Source organism: Alexandromys fortis, unplaced genomic scaffold, assembly GCF_014885135.2.
Source record: "Alexandromys fortis isolate MF-2015 unplaced genomic scaffold, M_Fortis_MF-2015_v1.1 scaffold_9, whole genome shotgun sequence".
Classification (NCBI taxonomy): Eukaryota; Metazoa; Chordata; class Mammalia; order Rodentia; family Cricetidae; genus Alexandromys; species Alexandromys fortis.
The window spans coordinates 12,722,588-12,742,252 of NW_026067892.1; the positions used below are offsets into that span (position 1 = coordinate 12,722,588).

Genomic DNA, 19,665 nt, shown 5'->3' on the forward strand with positions numbered 1-19,665 from the left:
GGCGGGGGGCGGGGGGGTCTCCCTCTAGGAGAAGAGAACCAGCATGGCTTTGTGTGGCCGGAGGATGGTGGTCTAGCATTAGCTTTGAGAGTCTGTAAATTTCCATTTTCTGTTATCAGTTACCGAGGCTCCAATTCTACACTTTCCCATCTTAAACTTAATGGAGATAAAATCAAAATACGTTAAACTTTCAATGTTTATCTGTAGCATATTTCATTTCATCAGTTCTGACATCTCTATTCCCCCTAAAACCATGATCTCAATTAAAGACAACATTTCCACTACTCCTGAATTCCCTCGTATAGTTAGGTTAACCCAGCCTTATGGTTTGAATAGGAAATGTGCCTCTTAGGCGCTTGTGTTTGATCCCTTGGTCCCCAGCCGGTGATGCTGTTTTGGAAGGAGATGGAGCCTCAGGGGAGGAAGTGGGTCTCTGGGGGTAGGGGTTTGAAGTTCCTATAGCTAGGCCCTACTTTCTATTTGCTTTTTGCTTCCTGTGAGCAGCTGCCCAATACTCCCACGTTTCTCATGATGCTTCACCGTGGTGGGTTGCATCCCTTCGTGAACTGCAAGCCAAATTAAACTCTTCCTTCCTTGAGACGCTTTTGTCAGCTTGTTTGCCTCAGCGGTGAAAGACAGAACCAACCCATCATCTCCATGCAAGCAGCCTGTATTTTCTAGAATTTTGTCTGAATGGAGCCACACACTATGTGTGCTTTGCTGCCCAGCGCCCATTCATCTGAAGTTCTCACTCTCATTATCCCTTCTGTTGAGGTTTGGTCAAGTAAAACACGGTCACCTGTGTGTGGCTGAAGGCCACCTGCTTCATGATCATCGAAATATGGGCCGGCACTGGCTGGTTGATCTCATGCCGGATCTCTAGAGCAAGTACCACATCGAGGTGCACCCAAGCACCAACGCTAACACTCTCGTATAGCTTCCCCGCGAGCACCAGCATCTAGGTTCACAGAACTGGGGACTTAGTCTAAGGCCACAGCCACAGCCAGTTCCTTGTGTTACAGAAGCTGTAGGACCTGGTGTCTTCAGGGCACAACCTGTGCTCACTTTCCTAGGCCCCTTAGTACTAACACACGGAGGCTATGCTTTGGGTAGCGTTCCTGTGTCCATTTGTAAAGCCTTCTGTCGGGGCTGGGGGCTGGAGAAGAGCGCAGGTCACCTGTGTTGGGGACGAAAGGCAGGGAGGCACCAAAATACTCAGCCGTCTAGATAAATAGTATTTTCTTTTCAAAAACTGAAAATCAACCCACGACAAGTAAGGCAGCAGCATTTTAAGCAAAGGCAAGATCAGTGAGCTTGAGGCGGGAGAGGGAAAAAATAATCAAGCCAATGATGGCTCTATCTTTAAAGTTATTTACATTTGCACTCCAAGGTATTCACTCGTTTTTATCTGGTCTTGACCTCAGCCAACCTTCTCCTGGCGTATCTGTGGTAGAAGAGGCTGTTTGTCACCCTGAAATCATCTGGAATGTTCCCGGATGGGCCAGGCAAACTGAAAAGACTCTAACAGATGCACTCATTGTTTCTTACTTTTCTCTTGCTATTGGCCATAAGTTCAGGCAAAGACACAAACACCGGGCGACCAGAGTCTTGAATATTTTAAAGGGGCCTCCATGAAGCACTGGAAACTAAGTGTAGCTGTGACGTATCTGATTTCGTGGACTTTTAACACGAAACCCAAACCATCTTATTTAAACAGACACGCAGAAGCCGCAGCCCTGATTAACGTAACACGCACTGTACTCCTCGTCGGGGGCAAACAGTGCCGGAGAGAAATCTTTATAAGACTATAGCATGCCTTAGACAAGTCCAATTAGACTGTAGATATGCACAGAACTGCTGGCAAGGAGGGCAATTGTGCTGGTTCTGCATTGTTCAGTTGACTGCTTGGGAAGGAAAATATTCCTCTCTCCCCCGTTACCCAGAATTTCCATTCGCTCTCAAGATGCTTTTTTGAGGGCTGGGAAGATGGCTCAGTGGCTAAAGTGCTTGCCACAAAAAGCAAAGAACCCATGTAAGTGCCACCTAGGTGTGGTGGCCCGACTGTAATCCCAGCACTTAGAAAGCAGAGATTGGGGATCCCCAGAGTAAGTTGGCTAGGAGGAAGAGCCGTGTTGGGGAGCTCTGGATTCGACTGAGAGACCCTGCCTCAAAGAATAAGGCAAAAATGATTGCAGGACATTCCCACCACCACCCTCCACAGGAATGCCCACACTTGTGCTCATGCATCTGCATACACATGTGCACACACACATGTACGCATGTAGGCACGCCATATATATACTTAAGTTTTGGGTATGTCATCTCTACTCACAGCGAAAAGGTTCATGCTTGGCTGCTTAGGGATGCATACAAAGCGTTGGATTATTTGCTGAGGGTTAAGGAAATTACCAGAAGCCCTGCAACACCACAGCGGGGAGATGGGGGAATGCTGATTTTTCACTTTTCCAGCAGAGAGCGTGAGAGGGATGAGACCAGAAGGGAGTGTCAAGTGTGCCTGCCACCTAGTACCGCTGCTAGCCACACTAGCCACAAGTGTGGCAGGATGTGGGCTTTGCAGCTCACTAGCAACACGGCTCGCCATGAGTGAGGCGGCGTGGCAGGACGTGAACTTTGCATTTCACCAGACCAGGAAGGAAAGCTCAGTCCAGCTCTGTCTCAGCCGCCTGACCTTGGCCCTTCCTGTAGCTGCTTCCTCAACTGTGAAATGATTTTACTTCATGAGGTCACCAAGACAACAACAAGGTGGGATAGGATATGGAGGGTGCGGGGCAGGAACTCAGATGGCCTCCCAGGCTGCTTAGCTCTCATGTTGTAGTCGCTGCTGACATCTTTAGCACCCTACAGAGGTTTTTAGGGGTGTCTGACCCCGGAGCAGATCAGTCAAGGAAACAGTGATATTGTAATGGTGTACATGAGCTTGGCTCAGAGGAGAGGGATTGAGCATCCCGTGTGTCCTTCTAAAGTCACAGCCCATCCCATTTGCCAACCTTTTTAGGGTGTTTAGTATCAAAGTGTGACCGGTCATTCTCAGAGATGAGTGATATTCTTTTAAGAAAAGGCTCTTTCTTGAAGAAAAAAAAAAAAAAGGCTGACGAAGAACCAGAGAAGAGCTTTAAAAATTCATTTAAAAGTGGATGGTGCATGGCAGTCTTAGGACCCCACCAGCTGTTGAGCCAGGATGGGTAACTTGCCTTCCCAAGGACAAAGGATCCAGATGGGAAACTACGGACAGGGAGCCTTTGCGCAAACACGGAAGAACAAACAGAAACTCAGCTCCCCAATGCGGGGTCATTTTCGGCTGCATCCTATCTAAAATGAGGTGAAGGTGCACATCAGTTGGGGAGGCGGGGGAGCCCCAAGTCCTGGAGAGCTTCAGGAGAGGCTGCCCCTTGAAACTCAGGACTGGGAAATAGGTGAGGGAGTCGTCACCTGTAGTGTAGGGACCATCTGCCTTTTAGGGTCCCCCACGGGATGCGCTGCACAATGTTGGCTGAGTTCCTGCCATGTTGGCTGAGGTCTGGGAAGACCTTTGATACACTGGGGCTATTTTTCTGATAGGCAGAGTGGAGATGGAGGTTAAACAGTTGCCAGGAAGCCACAGAGAGAGAGAGCAATGGTGTTCTGCATACAGTTAGACCGTGTTAGAAAGTTTTCAAATCCAAGTTGGCCAACTGCCTGCCATTGATTTCTACTGGATCTGCTGGAATGCTCCGGAAAACAGACCATTGTGAAACTCCTTTGCACCGAGAAGCAGAGAAAGCCAGCATTGAGGCCCAAGACATCTTGACACGAGTCTGGTTTCTCTTACTGTCACCCTAGGAATCCAGTGAATTACTTTAACAAGGTTCTAAATGCCTTGGGATGTACCCTGAGTACCTCAAAGTTTACGCCAGTTTGTCACTATTGAGTGGCCCATACCAAGGACAGTAAAAATAAGTAAAACAAACAAAACAAAACAAAAAACAGGCATGGGGCCTGGAAAATGGCTCAGTGCTCAAGAACACTTCTCGTTCTTGCAGAGGACCTAGGTTTGGCTCTTGGCATCCGTGTAGCTGCTCACAATAGTGTGTAACTCCAGTTCCAGGGGGATCTGGACACCCTCTTTTGACCTCTTAGTGCTCCTGCACATGTGTGGCACACCTACATACACTCAGGCACGTGCGCATGCAGACACGCATACACGCACACACACCCAGAACAGGGGTTCCACAAACAAAGTGATTACTTGAAACTGCAATTGTGCTCTTTTTTCTCCACAAATGATAAAAAGGGGAAGCCATCGTGAAGTTAAATGACTTTCTCAGAGCAATGAAAAGAGGTAGCTGAAGCTACCACAGACTGAAAGGAACTCCTACCACTACCAAGTTTTTTTTTTTTTTTTAAAGTGTAGATTACTGGGCCCTGGATTAACATAGCACCGCACATTCAGCGTTTCCAGAACGAAGCTGATGGCTGAGATGGGGGGTAGTTCTCAGTTCTAGTCTCTCCTTTGTATGGGTCTGTGGCAGCAGGCCTGGAGGCTGTGGGCATGGGAAGGGACAAGGTGAAAACAGGCAGGCAGTAGGAAGTTCCTCACAGGAACCAAGGCTCCCAAAGACAGCCTGTTGCCTGGGGTGGGGGGAAGCACTTGCTGTTGCCACGTCAGTGAGGTCAGTGCAAGTGACAGAAACTTAGGGCAAGGACACAGAGCAAGCAGTGAACCCTAAGCTCATGGAGTCCCAGGAAAGAGCAGTTTGCTTTGTTGGGACTGAGGAAACAGGCGACTCTAACACTGTCATGGGGCAGGACAAGGTCTGTTGTACACTGTGAACTTGTGAGGCTGTTAAAGTCTCACGGGAGCAAAACAGCTCCCATTGAGACTCTGCAACTTCTGCGAAGTGGGCCACATCACACTGTGTCTCAAACACAGATGTTTCCAGTGGCAACACAGCGCCGTGCTGCCAAAGCATCGTCTAGTCTACCTGGAATACTTCAATGAGGGTATCTGTCCCTCTCCCTGCAAGGCACTGTCCCAGTCTACGAGTACTTCCTACCAATCGCACCTATATTTCCTTTGTTCAAAACGCTTCATTCTCATCTGATGTGTCTTTAATGTCCCAGATGTAAACCTGAGTGTCTGGGAAGTGCAAGCAGGTTTATTTATTAGTTTTTATGTGTAGAGCAATGTGAGGTCAAAGAAACAAGCAAAGCCCCCCAAAAGACAAAAACCTACAACAAAAACCCCAAGTGATAATAAAAAACATTACTGGGAAAACAAACAAACAAACAGGACTCTAAACCGAACCCAAACCAAATCCAAACAACGTCAAAACTTTTAGGACATTCAAAGGAAGGAGTCTATTTTGCCAGCTACCAAGTTGAAAGTTCTGCTGCTGACGGGACATTAAAATCATGGTTTCTGACTGTGAATGCAGAGGTGCTAGGCTGCTTGAAGCACTGAGAGAAATTGTTCTGACTGCTCAACCCCAAACAAGACATTCACACCATCCACTCTCAGGTCCGTAGATCATTTTGAAAGAGGGGCGCAGAAAGAGTGTAATAGAAGGCTGGGCTAGGGAGGCGATTCAGTCAGTAAAAGCTCTTCATGCCTCTAAGCCTGATGACCTGAGTTCAATCCTCAGGACTCACATGGTATACGAGGAGAGAACCAACCCCCAAATCTCCACAGGTACGTGGTGACATGCATGTGCCTACATACGTACGTTGGCGCTGGGCCTACGCTAGGGTCAGACATGGAGGGGGAAGGTGCTCAGAGTCTCGCTCCTCGAATGTTGACCCATGGTAAGGTAGATGGCCCTGGCTAAATCAGTGGGTCACAAAACACACAAGCCATGGCTCTGGGAAAGAGAATTAAAAGAAGGAGGGAGGTTGATAGGAATTGGAGAAGGATAAAAGACCGTGTGGGGCTGAGAATAATCAGAACACTTTATATGTATCAATATTGTCAAAGAACAAACTTAATGGAAAATTACATTTGCTTCCATACCTTTCTTTTTGAGTCTCCTTTGGTCTAAACTGCAGGTTCCCTGCCCCTCCCCGCAATTACGTGAACTTCCCAGGAGCAAGGCAAATGCTCCCAGCAATTTGTCCATTATTTCAGACACACCTATACAGTCAACAGGCCTGGAATACTACTACTCAGGATGCTGAGGCAGGGGGATGAAGCATTCAAGGCCAACATGGGTTATAGAGTGTGACTCTGTCTCAAGAAAGAAACGACACAGTGGCTCAGCTGATAAAGACACTCGTTGCCAAGTCCCATGACTGGAGTTTGATGCCTTCGACCTACATAGCAGGAAGAGATAACCAAGACTAGCCTAGCATGCCCTGATCGCCACGATTTGCCCTGTTGTGCGCGCACACACAGTTAACTGATTAATACAATGCAATTTAGAAAGGAAATAAAGTCGAAGAATACTAGAATATCGCTGCTGTTTTATGGTCTGATTCAAACTGAAGAAAACATTACACATTCCATACAAAATGGACCTGTCTTGTGCCACCAGGGGAAAAGCGAGGTGCACCCTTGTGGGCGTGGCTTACTAGAGATCGTCCAGGGCTGAAGAGGGGGGAATCTTTCAGAATGTCACCTTTAGCCCTAGGAGGGAGGATGCAATCCAGCCCTCCAAGGTCACATGGTGCTGGAGGTCAGGAAAGGATGACCAAACAGCACTACTCCGTCCTATCTTAAAGTGACATGGGTCAATTTACAATGATGGGGAAAGAGTCGCCCTGGGTCCAGATACCTGTGATGGGTTCTCAGAGTGACCTTACAGATGGCTGCAAGAAGACGGTGCTGAACACCGAAGGCCCTTTGACTCTGGTCCTACTCATGTAAGTGTCCTTCCGGATTTATCTTCCCCTTACTGGGTTTCTCCTTCCCTTTTTGAATGAAAAAAAAAATAGACAAGATTGCTTCCGTTCATTTTGGAATCATGCCCTGAGGAGGGCTTTTCAGATGCCTTTCCTTCTTTTACGAGCGACCTTTAACTGAAAGTAAGAAAAGCTTTTCAGGTAACACCTAAAAGGAAGCCAATGCTGTGGAAGGAGGCAGAAGGTAAGGCGATTCTGAACTGGAGGACCAGATGGATACTTGGGTCGCAAACTGCCCGGCTTTGTAGCTGGGTGTTTCAAAACCAGACTTTACGAATGACGAAGAAGACTTGCTTATCCTCGCTACCAGGAGACAATGCTGTCCCTTTCATTTCTTTCCTAGGCACGGCTGAGAGCCCAGCACACTGCAAGGCTGCATGGTCTGCCTGTTATTGCTTTCCTAACCCGTTGAGGATGGGGATAAGGAACTGGGTGCAACCACGGGCTTCCCTGGCCCTGTTTTACCTGCCGTATGCGAAACGCCTGTCTTTGTGGTGATCTCCGAAAGTGTCCCAAAGCCTGAGAGAAATGCTCACTTCGTCGACGACGTCCCTGGATCGCTCCAGGACCTGTGGGGTGGGGGAGAGGAAGAAGAGTGTGAGAGAGGGGGCATGGAAGGGAGGGAGTGTGAAGCGTGTGTGTGTGTGGGGGGGGTGTTGAGGTGGTATGCTCAAGTGTTCTTTCACAGGGGTGTTCCTTAGGCCCTTTCACCATCAGGTGGAACATGAGCCAACTCCTAGCTCGCCTTCCCCATCATGTGACTCAGGCTTCCTTTGGTGTACCATACTTTGCTTTTTTTTCCCCCTGGTACCAAACAGACAGGTCACTTCTATTTTTGATGTGCAATATAGCCAGTTGCATCCTTTATTTTTTAATCAGACTAATAAATAGCAAACAGGAGTGATGGCCTAAGCATTATTTTAAAGTTTCCCTTCCTTCCTTCCTTCCTTCCTTCCTTCCTTCCTTCCTTCCTTCCTTCCTTCCTGTCTTCCTTCCTTCTTTTCTTTTTCCTTCCTGTCTTCCTTCATTCCTTACTCCCCCCCCCCACCCCCAGCCCAAGTTAGCCTTAAATTTCCCTATCTTCCTGCCTTAGCTTCTTGAACACTGGGATCAGAGGCCTGGGCCACCATGCCAGGCAAACTACTATTCGATCCAGCTTTCTGTTTGTTCTTGAGGCAGGGTCTCAAGCAGTTCAGGCTGGCCTGGAGCTGGCTATGTAGCCGAGGCTAAACCTATGTGCCTTACCTCCTGGCAGACACGATACTGGTCAATGGCCCACACGGTGGGCACGTGGGTGGCCAGCAGCTGGTACTGGGTTAGCGTGGTGTTGCACGCCCGGGCGCAGATCAGGCGAGTCTTCCCCACCGCATTGTCGCCCACGACCACGCACTTTATGGTTTCAACGTTGGGTCTTTCGTAGTCCATGTCAGTGTCCATTTAGAAAGCTCTGGAAGAAGACGGCAGACACCGCGTTAGAGAGGCTGGGGTCTTTCCACGGCCGCCCACAATGGTTTGCCTCTGTTCCGCCACGTCCTTGGAGGTGCCTGAGCACCGGCAAGGAGTTTGGAAGTGAAACTTAAGCTTTCTTTTTATATCTCACGCTAGAACAAAAACACCACACTGTTATTTTGACCCTGAACGGTTTATTCCGGTGAACGTGTTATTTTCTCCTTGGTTCTCTCTAAACATAATCTGCCGACTGCAGACCCGTCCAGGCATTGCTGGCACACAGACATAGCCCCCAGCCACGCCTGTTGGCCAGCTAGCGAGCCTGGTCGCTTACAGGGTTGAGCTTTGATGCCTGGCCCTTGGCTGCCCAAGAAATACTCTCATTTGCCCTGCCACAGTCTTTAAACTATGCAGGGTCTGGCACGGACGTGTCCCATGCAAGTTCATAACAGCTACGGTGGCCTGGAAGAGAACCAAAGCATGGGCTGAAAAACTGCCCCATGTGAGCAAACAGGAAGATCCAGGTTCGAATTATGACACGCTAATGAGATGAATGCATTATCCGTTCATTCACTAGTTATAGTCACTATCCGGATCGACACGACAAAGTATTCTCCAGAGAGCTCACCAAAGATAGCTATACAAAAGCATTCCCCCTCCCTCGCTCAGCGTTTTCATCAAGGAATCTGGAACATCGGGCAAAGGCGGACACTACCAAGAGGACGAAGCACGTGAGACCTTCCTGAAATACTAGGGAGGTTAAAAGATAGTTGCAGACCTAGCGTGGTGGCTCACACTCCTGACCCTGGCTGCTTTTGTCGGCTGAGGGAGGAAGCGTGAAAGCTCCACTCTATCCTGGGCTACGTATCCATATCATGTCTCAACAAACCAAAACACACAAACACACCAAGAGATCAGAGTCTCAAGAGAAAGAGGAAGAGAAACTGCTGTTCCGGTCATGCTTTCTGGAACCAGGCCCTCCACACAACAGAAAGTGATGGCCTGGCTGCGGGCAGCCTACAGGATGCTGTCAGATTTCGATGACTCATCACTGGCCCCTCCAGGAGGTCTCACCTGAGGAAATTGGTCAGGTGGTCATTTTGAGAGTTGGTAATGACTTTACGAATGTCTAGAGGAAAGAGCCTTATACCTAACTGGGAGCCAGGCGAGCTGAACTCAAGTGACTTGAGGAGAGCCATCCTCTGGATGCAAAGACAGTGGTGCAGAGTTCCGACCAGGGCAGAGGCTGCCTTCTCACAGCCAGGCCTTGCCCGAAGGTGAGGCCGTTCTGAAGCGCTGTCTGCTAGCCACAGCGGCTTGTCACAGGCAGCTGTGCAGTCTGAGGGTGGGGGCAGATGTGTGGTTTGGTTAGGCTTTGACCTGTGATTTGGGTAGCACGAAGATGCTGAAAATAGCCAGCAGTACCCCATTTGGCTGTGTGTGTGTGTGTGTGTTTAAAAACATCTTGGTACAAAAACAAATGTCTAATCCTGATGGTCAGGGTCAGTCAGGTGTGGTGGCTCCTACAATTGTTCTCTTTAACACAAATTCTGTCTTATAATTCTACGATATGATATTTTTATTTCCTTGAGTAACCGACCGAGAAGCACGAATTTGGTATTGGGTGAATGATTTTTCAATACTTCCCCTAGGGAATATCACCTATGTTAGAGACTAAAGCTAAAATTGCTAAATGTACCCAACGGCTAGGACAGACCCATGATCAAGAATTATGTGACCCCAGAGACTAAAGTGATGTCCAACAGGGGGCCTGTATGGGCCTGATCTAGGCCTTCTACGTATATGTGTTGATTGTATATCTTGGTCTCCTTTTGGGACTCCTCACAGTGGGAAGGAGGGGCTGTCTCTAGACTCCTTTGCCTGCTTGAGGGACCTTTTCCTCTTGCTGGGTTGCCTTGCTTAGCCTTGTACCTGGTCTTACCATGTCTTGTTATGCCATGTTTGGCTGATAGCTCTGAGAACCCTGTTCTTTTCTGAAGAGAAACAGAGGAGTGGTTCTGGGGGAGAGGGGAGGTTGCGGGGAGGACTAGAAGGAGAGGATGGAGGGGAAACTGTGGTCAGGATGTGATATGTAAGAGATGAATAAGTTGAAAAAAGGAATTATATGACCCAGTTCTCAAAGTGGTGAGTGTTAACAGTGGTGCCTCAGATGGAGGGAGTCTGAATCCTAGCTGCTCCTTCCTGACCCCCGACACTGGGTGGGGTTTACTTTCTGGGCTTCATCATTTTCATCTGTTCAGAGAGAATCATGGCAACATCCATCTCCTCCAGCCAGTGACAGAGCTGAGTAGATGCGTTTGCGTTCCAGTGTAGTCTGTGACTCCATTTTGAGGAAGATGGATGCTTTCAGAGGACTTCCAAACAGAGTGAGGCGGGAAGCCAGTTCAGAGGTAAACCCACAAAGTTAATATGGGCAGAGATCTCCCCAAAAGAACAGGTTTTATAAGAGCTAACTCAAGGATAACTCAACCGAGCACTGAAGAAAAGCAACACAATACAAGGAATTGCTGATCTGACTCAACGACTCAAAAAAGGAACCAAAAGGATAGTGCTTATTTGACAATATCCTGATGATATTGCCAAGGAGGGGGGTGGTGAGCCAGTACACTGGCTTCATTAAAGTGAGGCACACTGCTTTGAGTGTTCTCAGTGGTAGGACAATCTGAGTCTTTGCTGGAAGACTTGATTGTTTAGAAAGACAAATTGTTTGGAAGAATACTTGAATTTAGGGACCTGCAAAATAAGACGTTAAAAATAGAGAATTGGTTTTCTTGTCAGTCAGCAAACTAACTCTAACATCAGATGTGGAAGAGGAGCTTCCACGTCCTGTGGATCAATAATACTTGGGGTGAAATAAACACCCATGGTGCTTTTACATGCCTTTGAGGTGGTCACAAACCCTTCACGTTTCCTATTTAGGCTCCGTGGTTGTTTGGATAGAAATGCCCCCACAGACTCCTGTCTGTGAATGCTTGGTCCACAGAGAGCAGCACTATTAGGAGGTGTGGCCTTGTTAGAGGGAGTGTGTCACTGTGAATATGAGTTTGAGGTCTCATGTATGCTCAAGCTAAGCCTAGTGGAACAGTCTCCTTCTGCTGTCTGTGGATCAAGATGTAGAACTTTAAGCTACCTCTCTAGTACCATGTCTGCCTGCACACCACCACACTTCCTGCCGTGATGATAATGGACTAACCTTCTGAAACTGTAAACCAGAGCCAATTAAATGTTTTCCTTTTTAAGAGTTGCTGTGGTCACGGTGTCTCTCCACCGCAATAGAAACCCCGACTAAGACAGGTTCTAACTATAAAAACTGTCCTCATTTTTAGGAAATGTTTATGACATATTTTAAAAGAAAAAGCAACTGGGTGTCAAAGACCCGTAGGGGTTCTAATCCCAGCAACCGATTTAAGATCAGAGGTACTGATTGACAGTCACAGGAGGAAATAACGGATGGGGGAAGTAACCGGCAGGGTGGGGATTCACTGCTCACAGCAAACCGGGCTGCGGAGGTGGAGTTTGCAGTGAGTACTGCTGAGCTCCCTCACACCCGCACTATTTCATTCAGAGTAAACATTTCTTTTTCCGTGTATACAACAATCCAAAAATAACGCCAAGAATTCAAAGCTACCGTCAGTGAGGCCAACTCAGGTCTTCCCAAAGTACCGGCAAATCAGTGCTCACAAGTTATGCACGCACGCACGCACGCAATCCTGGAAGTGATTGTAAGAAAGAGCAGTTTCATCCTTCTCTGCCTGCAGCGGGCTCCAGTTCATTCACAGCTACCCGCTCACGGCTGAGTGCGTTCTATGACCATCTGGGTGATCACTGTCTGCTCTCTGATCTTTAGTTACTTACAAGAGGAGTGATAAATGTTCTCCCTTTGACAGAGTTAATACATTTCCCTGCCGTAAATCCTGCTCACCTGTGTGAGCACTCTTTTTGCCTTTAGATAAATATCCGAGGAGACGAGGAAGCCAGGAACGGGAGCTGTAGACCGGACCTCTTAGCTGTGTTTCTGACTTGAGGAAACTTGGAGGACACGGAAGCTGAGGGTTACAATATGCCTTGAAGCATCTACTCGCCCTGTCTGGGTGTCAGAAATGGTGAATTTCTTTCACGACTGGCAAGTAAACAGGAAGATTTGGTGGCTGGGGATTGAAGAACGAGAGGAAGCGGCTCTGGGCGCTGCGTGTCCGTTGCTCACGAGATGGACGACCTACGTGCTATGGTCATGGTCCTCATGTTCAGACACAAACATGCCATTGGTGGGGTCATCCCAGACTTTGCCTGCTGGTTCTATCGTGATCTGGACCACAGGCCAGCCCTCTCTGTCTGCCACCATCTCTACTCTGTAGCCACAGGATTAGGCGTTCTGTGCCCCGGCCTTGTAGCTTTCCTCCCTTTGATATCGAGGGTCCTTATCACACTCAGACCGTTCATCCCTTTGGCTGAGTTTTGGGTATTGCTGTCACCAGGAACACCTTGCCTCTCTAATCTCAAATGTCAGAATGCAACACTACTGTCTTTAAAGCCAGTCCCTCAGGATGTGAGACAGTACAGCAGCCCCCAGCAGCAGGGCCAATCCATTTCCCTTCCCCTTGAAGTTGAATTAGCCTTGTTGTCATATAAGGTCAGGCTCCAGGGTCCTGCGTTCCACAGCCATGCTGCGGGGACCCTGTCCTGAGCATGCCAGCTAAGGCTGCTGGACCAGCTGAACAGAGCCCAGGAACCATCGACACAGTCCTGTGGTGGCCGTCCGCATGGTTATGTAGCTCTTCCAGCTTCACTGACCCTCTTATTGGAAGTAGTTTTATGAATGAGCGAGGTGAGGCCAGCAGGGGAAGCATCTTATTGTTCTAAAGGCAGCAAACTTTGGGTTGGCTTGTTATGTAGTAGCAGTGACCTGAAACACCCCTGTAAGTAGAATCCCCAGAACTCCGATGCCGGCGCCAATGTCACTATTCTGCCAAAACACCTGATAGTAACCTCCTGAGCGAGAAAGGGTTGACTTTGAGCCACAGTTTGAGAGTCCCATCAGTCATGGCAGGGAAGGCATGGCAGCAGGTGCTGGAGGCAGTTGCACATGGTGCACCCACAGTTGAGAGAGAGAGAGAGAGAGAGAGAGAGAGAGAGAGAGAGAGAGAGAGCTGCCTACATTTTCAGGCTGGTCTTTCAACATCAGCCTAATCTATACACAGCCATGCCCAGAGTGTGGTTCTAGACCCCTTTCAGGTGGACAATCAATATAAATGGGCACACAAGCCTGCCTTGGATGCTGGATCTATTCCACACAGTGATGATGGATCCTGACAACTTTCCTCTGTGCCACCACCCTCTGCCTCCTGCACGGCATTTATCATATGCAGAGTAACAGCACCTGCAATCCATTTCCTAGTCCCTCTGCCTGTAATCTGCTCCACGGCATGGGGGCACTTAGAGTCACAGAAGGAAGCAAAGTGGCTGGCTATTTGGACCCAATGTACTTTTGAGTGTGCCTTAAATGTGGAAGACTGAAAAGCTGGAAAGATATGGAAATGCTTTTCTGCTGGTTTTGAAAAGGAAGGAGATGGGTCAGAGAGCTAGGGAGACAGGTGATCTCTAGAAACGAGAAAGGGTAAGGAGCCATTTTCTTTTCCGGCCTCCGGGAGGAACAAAGCCCGCCAGTGCTTTAAGCTGAAGCACCTTTGACCTCCAGGGTTGAAGGTTAGCGAAGGTGTGTTGTTTCATGTCACACAGTGTTTGGTAATTTGTTCTTGACATCAGTGCTGCATGCTTTAGTCTCCCGATGGCTTCCTTGAATTCTAAGAGCTGTTTGGGACCTGACTAGACACCTTTACAGGTCTTACACCTTCTTCCGTCCTTCCCCCACTTCTTGCTCATCTGGAAAATTCTATTTATTCCTTAAAACTGTTTTCAGATATGGTTACTTCTAGAAGATTTCCCAGCTACCCTTCTTCTCCATGGACCCGTTTGCTCTGACTGACAGATGCTTGGAGCAGAGGTGTCTGAGTTTTACTTCTACTTTTTATTAAAGCTGACATCCCCCAAATGCCTATCTCATTTACCCAGTGACATTACACATCTATAGAGTCCAGTCGTGTGCTAATGTGCATTATTCCTCCTCCATGAGCCATGCCTAGTGGTGCCGTCTGGTCCAGAGTTCCCCTCTTTGACACACTCTCTCTCTCAGTCATGGTCAAAGCAGCAACTATGTTGGAATATGACCTCAGCTCCTCTGGTGTCTCCTACAAGTCAATCCTCTTCCTATGGCTGTACTGTGCTCACCTCCCAGGTCTTGAAAAACAGTTTCTAATGGTGTCTTGTCTCTCCCTATGAAACAGGCTCCCAAGAAAGCATGACTTCGTGACCTTATAGTCTAGACCCCATAATTCCATACTGAGGAGAAACCCAGGATGGGCCGGTTTGCTCTCAGCAGGTACACCTCAGTGTCTGGTCACAGGGTACATTCAGATGAGAATGCAAGACTTTTTACTCACTAAGAAATTCAGGTCTTTAGGAGTATGGGGCAAGGTCCTTAATTAAGTTGGAGCAACCACTATTGGGGTGTGCCACCTCCCCCGTCATCACTTCCTGTGTCTCTCTTGAATGCGTTTTTCTGATCAAGGCCCTGTGAGCAGTTTGTTTGAGAGTGGACGCTGGAGCCCCCAGCCCCATGCACAGCTGCAGTTTCTTGCTTCCACGAGAAACCAATAATCCCTAATGTAAGATATCGTTTAGGTTGGCAATCAGCAAAGATAGTGGCAGAGCAAAGATTCTGGTATTTGAGGAATCTGTCCTGAAAAAAATTGAGAACTTACTACTACTGACAGGAACCAAAAAGAAATGGCAGAAATTGCATAATAGTGACTATAGACAGCCCAATTGTTTCCATTTTTGCCGAGGGTGTCAAGCTACATAATTGCCAATGTGGGCAGGCAGGGTCTGAGTTACATATAAGATTAAACATCTTCAGTGCACTGGAGAGTGCTCCAGGGTTGGGAAAGGGGCAGTCAGGGTCAGGCTGGACCTTCCAGTCAAGCCCACTTAGACTGGATCTCTGGGATAAAAGAAGTCTAAGTCAGCAGAACTGTCCCGCCCATCCACAACAGTTTAAGTTCGATTAAATAACAGGATGCTCTGTAGAGGCCTGGGGTGCCAGGAAACCCGGAGCCACCTCTTGGGAATGAAGCGGTGCTTTGTGACACACCCTCTCGTGGCCCTTCCTCGAGTCCTGTGATAACAGCAAGGCCATGCTTTCTGTTGTTTCAAAACTCTAGGTCAGTGAGGTTTGAGCCAGCAACAGACATACACTTTCTTTTCTACCTCAGCTACACTCAAGTTGTCTCCACTGAAGAAAAGAGAAAGGAAGCTGGGTGGTGGTGGCGCAGGCCTTTAATCCCAGCACTCGGGAGGCAGAGGCAGGTGGATCTCTGTGAGTTCGAGGCCAGCCTGGTCTACAAGAGCTAGTTCCAGGACAGGACCCAAAAGCTACAGAGAAACCCTGTCTTGAAAATCAAAAAAAAAAAAAAAAAAAAAAAAAGAAAAGAGAAAGGATTAAAAAACTTAAAAGATGTGGCCTGAGAGATGGCTCCCTGGGTAAAGGTACCTGGCTGCCAGGTCTGATGACCTGAGTTCAATTCCTGGGATGTATAGAGTGGAGGGAGAGAACAAATTCTCAAACACTGTCCTCTGACTTTCACACATGTACATGTGCAAGTTTCTCTCTCTCTCTCTCTTTCTCTCTCTCTCTCTCTCTCTCTCTCTCTCTCTCTCTCACACACACACACACACACACACACACAAACTAAACAAATGTAATAAAAATGAAAACAAAAAAATAACTTGAAAGGTTATAAAGATGCTGGACTTGGTAGTGTGCGCTTGTAAATTCTACCACTCAGGAAGCTGAGGCAGGGGGATCTCGGCTTTGAGACCAGCCTAGGCTACACACAGAGCCCCTGGCCTACCCGCCAAGCATGAAACCGCCCCAGCTGGGTCCTATGCTCCATTCTAGGCAGGCTGGCCTACTTTCTTCTACAAGCAGGCCACACAATGCTCCCTTGGATGGCTCTGCTTACACCACGGCTCATCCTTTTCCAATCTCCTTCTGGGCCAGCTATGGAAATGCATGCAGGTCTGTGGGTAGGTGGGAGGGACTGGGTCAAGAGCAAGGCTCGCTGTCTCCTTCAGAGCCAAATGCATATGGGTGTGCTGAGATCCTTGAAGAGTGTGAAAGGCTACGAGAGAGAGAGAGAGAGAGAGAGAGAGAGAGAGAGAGAGAGAGAGAGAGAGAGACTCTGAAGTGTAGGCCTGCAGACCAGGCCTCTATGAAGAGGTTCCATTTTCTTGCTGTCTGGAGTGGAGAGGCTCCCAGGCACAAGGCAGCAATGTCAGGAGCTCTCTGTAGATGGAACCAAAAGAGGACAGTGTGTGTAATGATGGCAGCAAGGCCACGCCATTCCTTTTCAGTGTGTGTGTGGTGATGGACAGGTATAGACCACGCCATTCTTTTTCTCCATAGTTCATAGGAGTCTGGACTTCAGATTTACTCCAAAGGCTGTGAGAATGGCGTTTCCACAGAAGAGCAGCAGGTTCCTGTGGCCCCGGGGCCACCAGAATCCCAAGGCTACCACAAGAACAGAGAAAAGAAAGGGTAAGGGGACCATAAGAGAAAGCACTGTCTCTCAACCAGGGTGGGATCCACAGAGGTAGTCAAGCAGATAGGCCCCCATTGCATCTTGGAAGGAGATGAATCGAAAGGCCTTTCCTTGTACACATGCCTTCTTTGTAAGACAGATAATTCCATTTCTGTATATTCTGCTTATACCCCATCAGGGTCATGTATTTATCCTTATTATTTTGAGACATGGTCTCATGTAACCCAAGTTGGTCTCTACCTCCTTAAGTAGCCAAGGGTGTCCTTGAACTTCTGAACCTCCTGCTTTTACCTCTCCAGTGACAGATTTAAGTGTCTGGGGATTGAACCAGGGCTTGGTGTGCCTTGTGCAAGCACTCCACTGACTGAGCCACATTTCTGGTTTTAGACTACACAATTTTGCTGTCAGAAGTTTTTTCCCCCCCTCTTTAAATATTTCCACAGTACCTGGTCCATAGGCACCTTTTAGTAAATGTTAAGTTTACTAACACACACAAGAAGTTCAGATACCCTACTGTCCCTAGGAGACCTTGCCCCTGGGGTTGGCAGCGGAACTGCCTCTGCTGACGGATTAGTAAGCCCAGTGGCCTTGACAATGGTGGCTGAGAGAAACACTTGAAGATAAGTCTGCTGTGGCCCATCATGAGAGCAGGGCTTGGCAGGTGGCTTCATACCCACTACTGTCCCCCAGCGAGAAGGGAACTGTTGGAAGGCCTTGCTGGCTGGTCAGAGGATGTTGGGAGCTGGGAACTCCCAGATCCTGAATTTCTTATAAACAACTTCTTTTCCTCTGCTCTGACACAGCTTGCAGCTGCTCTGAGCACGAGACCCTCGGGAGTTCCTGATGGCAGGGGAGTGGTTTCTGGTGCGTTTGGCTGGGGTGTGGCTTTCGGTTAAGGATCTCTATATAAGTGGCTCTGGTATACAATAAAGGGGCATTCTTGGGGCATGCCTGTTTCAAGGATGTCCCATGTCTCTGCCTGTGAGTCTTTGCGTGTTTCAGTCTCTAGCCCCTTGCCTGGTTCATGAACTGTATGGTAGCGCATAGAGCACAGAAGGGCATGGTGCACTGTAAGAGGGCACAGTCTATTGTGGCCTGGCAGATATTTCCAAAAGCTCGATGACAGAGAGACTCCCTCCCTTCCCAGAGAAACTTCCTGCTCTCTACCTGTCCTTGTCTGGAGAATGTCCCTGGACTCAGGGAGGACTGACCTTATCTGAAAGCTGTCCCTAAGGCAGATGCCTGGTTTATCTTTAGCTTGACCCTTGGCACAGATTCCTGCTAGAAGCTTCCCCTGCTGCACATATAACTAAGACCTGTGCTCGGAGCCTTAGGATAGGACCATGCCCTGTAATGTAAAGTAGGGTTTGTCCCCAGGCTCCCCAATCCTATATATTCCTTATACTCTGGAATAAGTTGAGCGGAGTCACCAAAGTCTGTCTCCCTGAGGTCTCTCTCTGTCACACCCACAGCTGTCTAAAACCCTGTTCTCCATTTCTGTTCCTTCCTCCCTCCTGGACCAAAGCAGCCAATGAACTGGAGGAAGAAGCAAAGCCACAGGGAACCATGAGGATCAAGGTCAGGTTCCTCCACCAAATGGGAAGTCAAGGGACCAGGAAAAGCACCCACAAATACAGGCAAGAGGCACTAAGGGCTTTAGCTGGTTGGGAACAATAAAAGAACTTGGTGATTATTGTGCTCCAACACCTATTGCTAACTTATAAACCTTAAGAATAATTACATATAAAGGTACAGTGAATTCTTATTTCCTTTCACACATTAGCAACCCGATCCAAAGGGTTCCCAAGCCCTTCTTGTGAGTCTGTGAATCTTGTGAACCTAGAAAGGAGGAGGAAGAGGCACATGAACCCATGAGATATAGAGATGGCCTGTAACAGAAACAGAAGCTATACCATAAAGTGCAACTAGCTGGCTTCAACAACAGTGCCAGGAAGAAGGGGGAGGAGTAGCCATATGCCAGAAGCTGAAGGAAGCCTGCCAGATCTCGTCCATGGAGCCAAGTAAGGAATTTACTTGTGGCCAGGGGCCTGCCCATTTTCAAAGGGAAAGAATTGGTCCTAGCAGTAAGCAGCATGTTCCTCATCATGCATAACCATACTGGAGACATGGGGACTGGGATGACTTGGAACATGGCTGGAAAAATAGACTGTGGGGCCAGTGGAGGGCCTCTGAGAGATGGACATGTTGCCCTGAGCAGGGAGCAGCCCCAGGGCCTCTTAATGAAGATGGCCGGATAGATCTGAGCACGGAACAGGGATTTCTGTACTATCCTAGCGTCCCCCTACCTGCTTGCCCAGGCCTTTCTATCTAGATGCTGTGAGGGCTGGGGTTGTAATGTAGGGTAAGGAGGGGTGGATTAGGGGGCGCTTTCCAAGTGTGACCCAGCATCCATGACTCCTGGGCTGCCACACTGCTCACTTTTGTCCTAAGCTCTCCCCTAGAGTCCCTCTCCATCTGTACCATATTCATTAACTTCTGTCTTCTCTGGAACTGGATGGCTGTTGGGAACTTTGACAGAGCTAAGGACAACTAGAGGGATTTAGCATATATGTCAATCCTCAACCATCAGCCTCCCTCCCTCCCTCCCTTCCTCCCTCCCTCCCTCCCTCCCTCCCTCCCTCCC

The 19,665-nt window shown here is 48.4% G+C and overlaps 2 protein-coding genes across 7 annotated transcripts in view; one reads left to right on the forward strand and one right to left on the reverse strand.

Annotated features, from left to right (window-relative positions):
• The window catches only part of Cdk1 (cyclin dependent kinase 1), a 1,182,536-nt gene that overhangs the window by 79,890 nt on the left and 1,082,981 nt on the right, over window positions 1-19,665 (forward strand). The gene's annotated exons all lie outside the window — the stretch shown is intronic.
• Rhobtb1 (Rho related BTB domain containing 1) overlaps window positions 1-19,665 on the reverse strand; it is a 110,528-nt gene that overhangs the window by 32,321 nt on the left and 58,542 nt on the right. For 5 of the 6 annotated variants that reach the window (XM_050139402.1, XM_050139422.1, XM_050139392.1 and 2 more), the window contains 2 exons: window positions 8,140-8,341; window positions 7,360-7,463 (listed from right to left, as the gene is read on the reverse strand). In XM_050139402.1, coding sequence (XP_049995359.1) covers window positions 7,360-7,463; window positions 8,140-8,331 — 296 coding nt within the window. In that variant the 5' untranslated portion in view covers window positions 8,332-8,341. Of the gene's footprint in view, window positions 1-7,359; window positions 7,464-8,139; window positions 8,342-19,665 lie in introns of those variants that run through there. The other variant, XM_050139451.1, reaches the window with a different exon arrangement.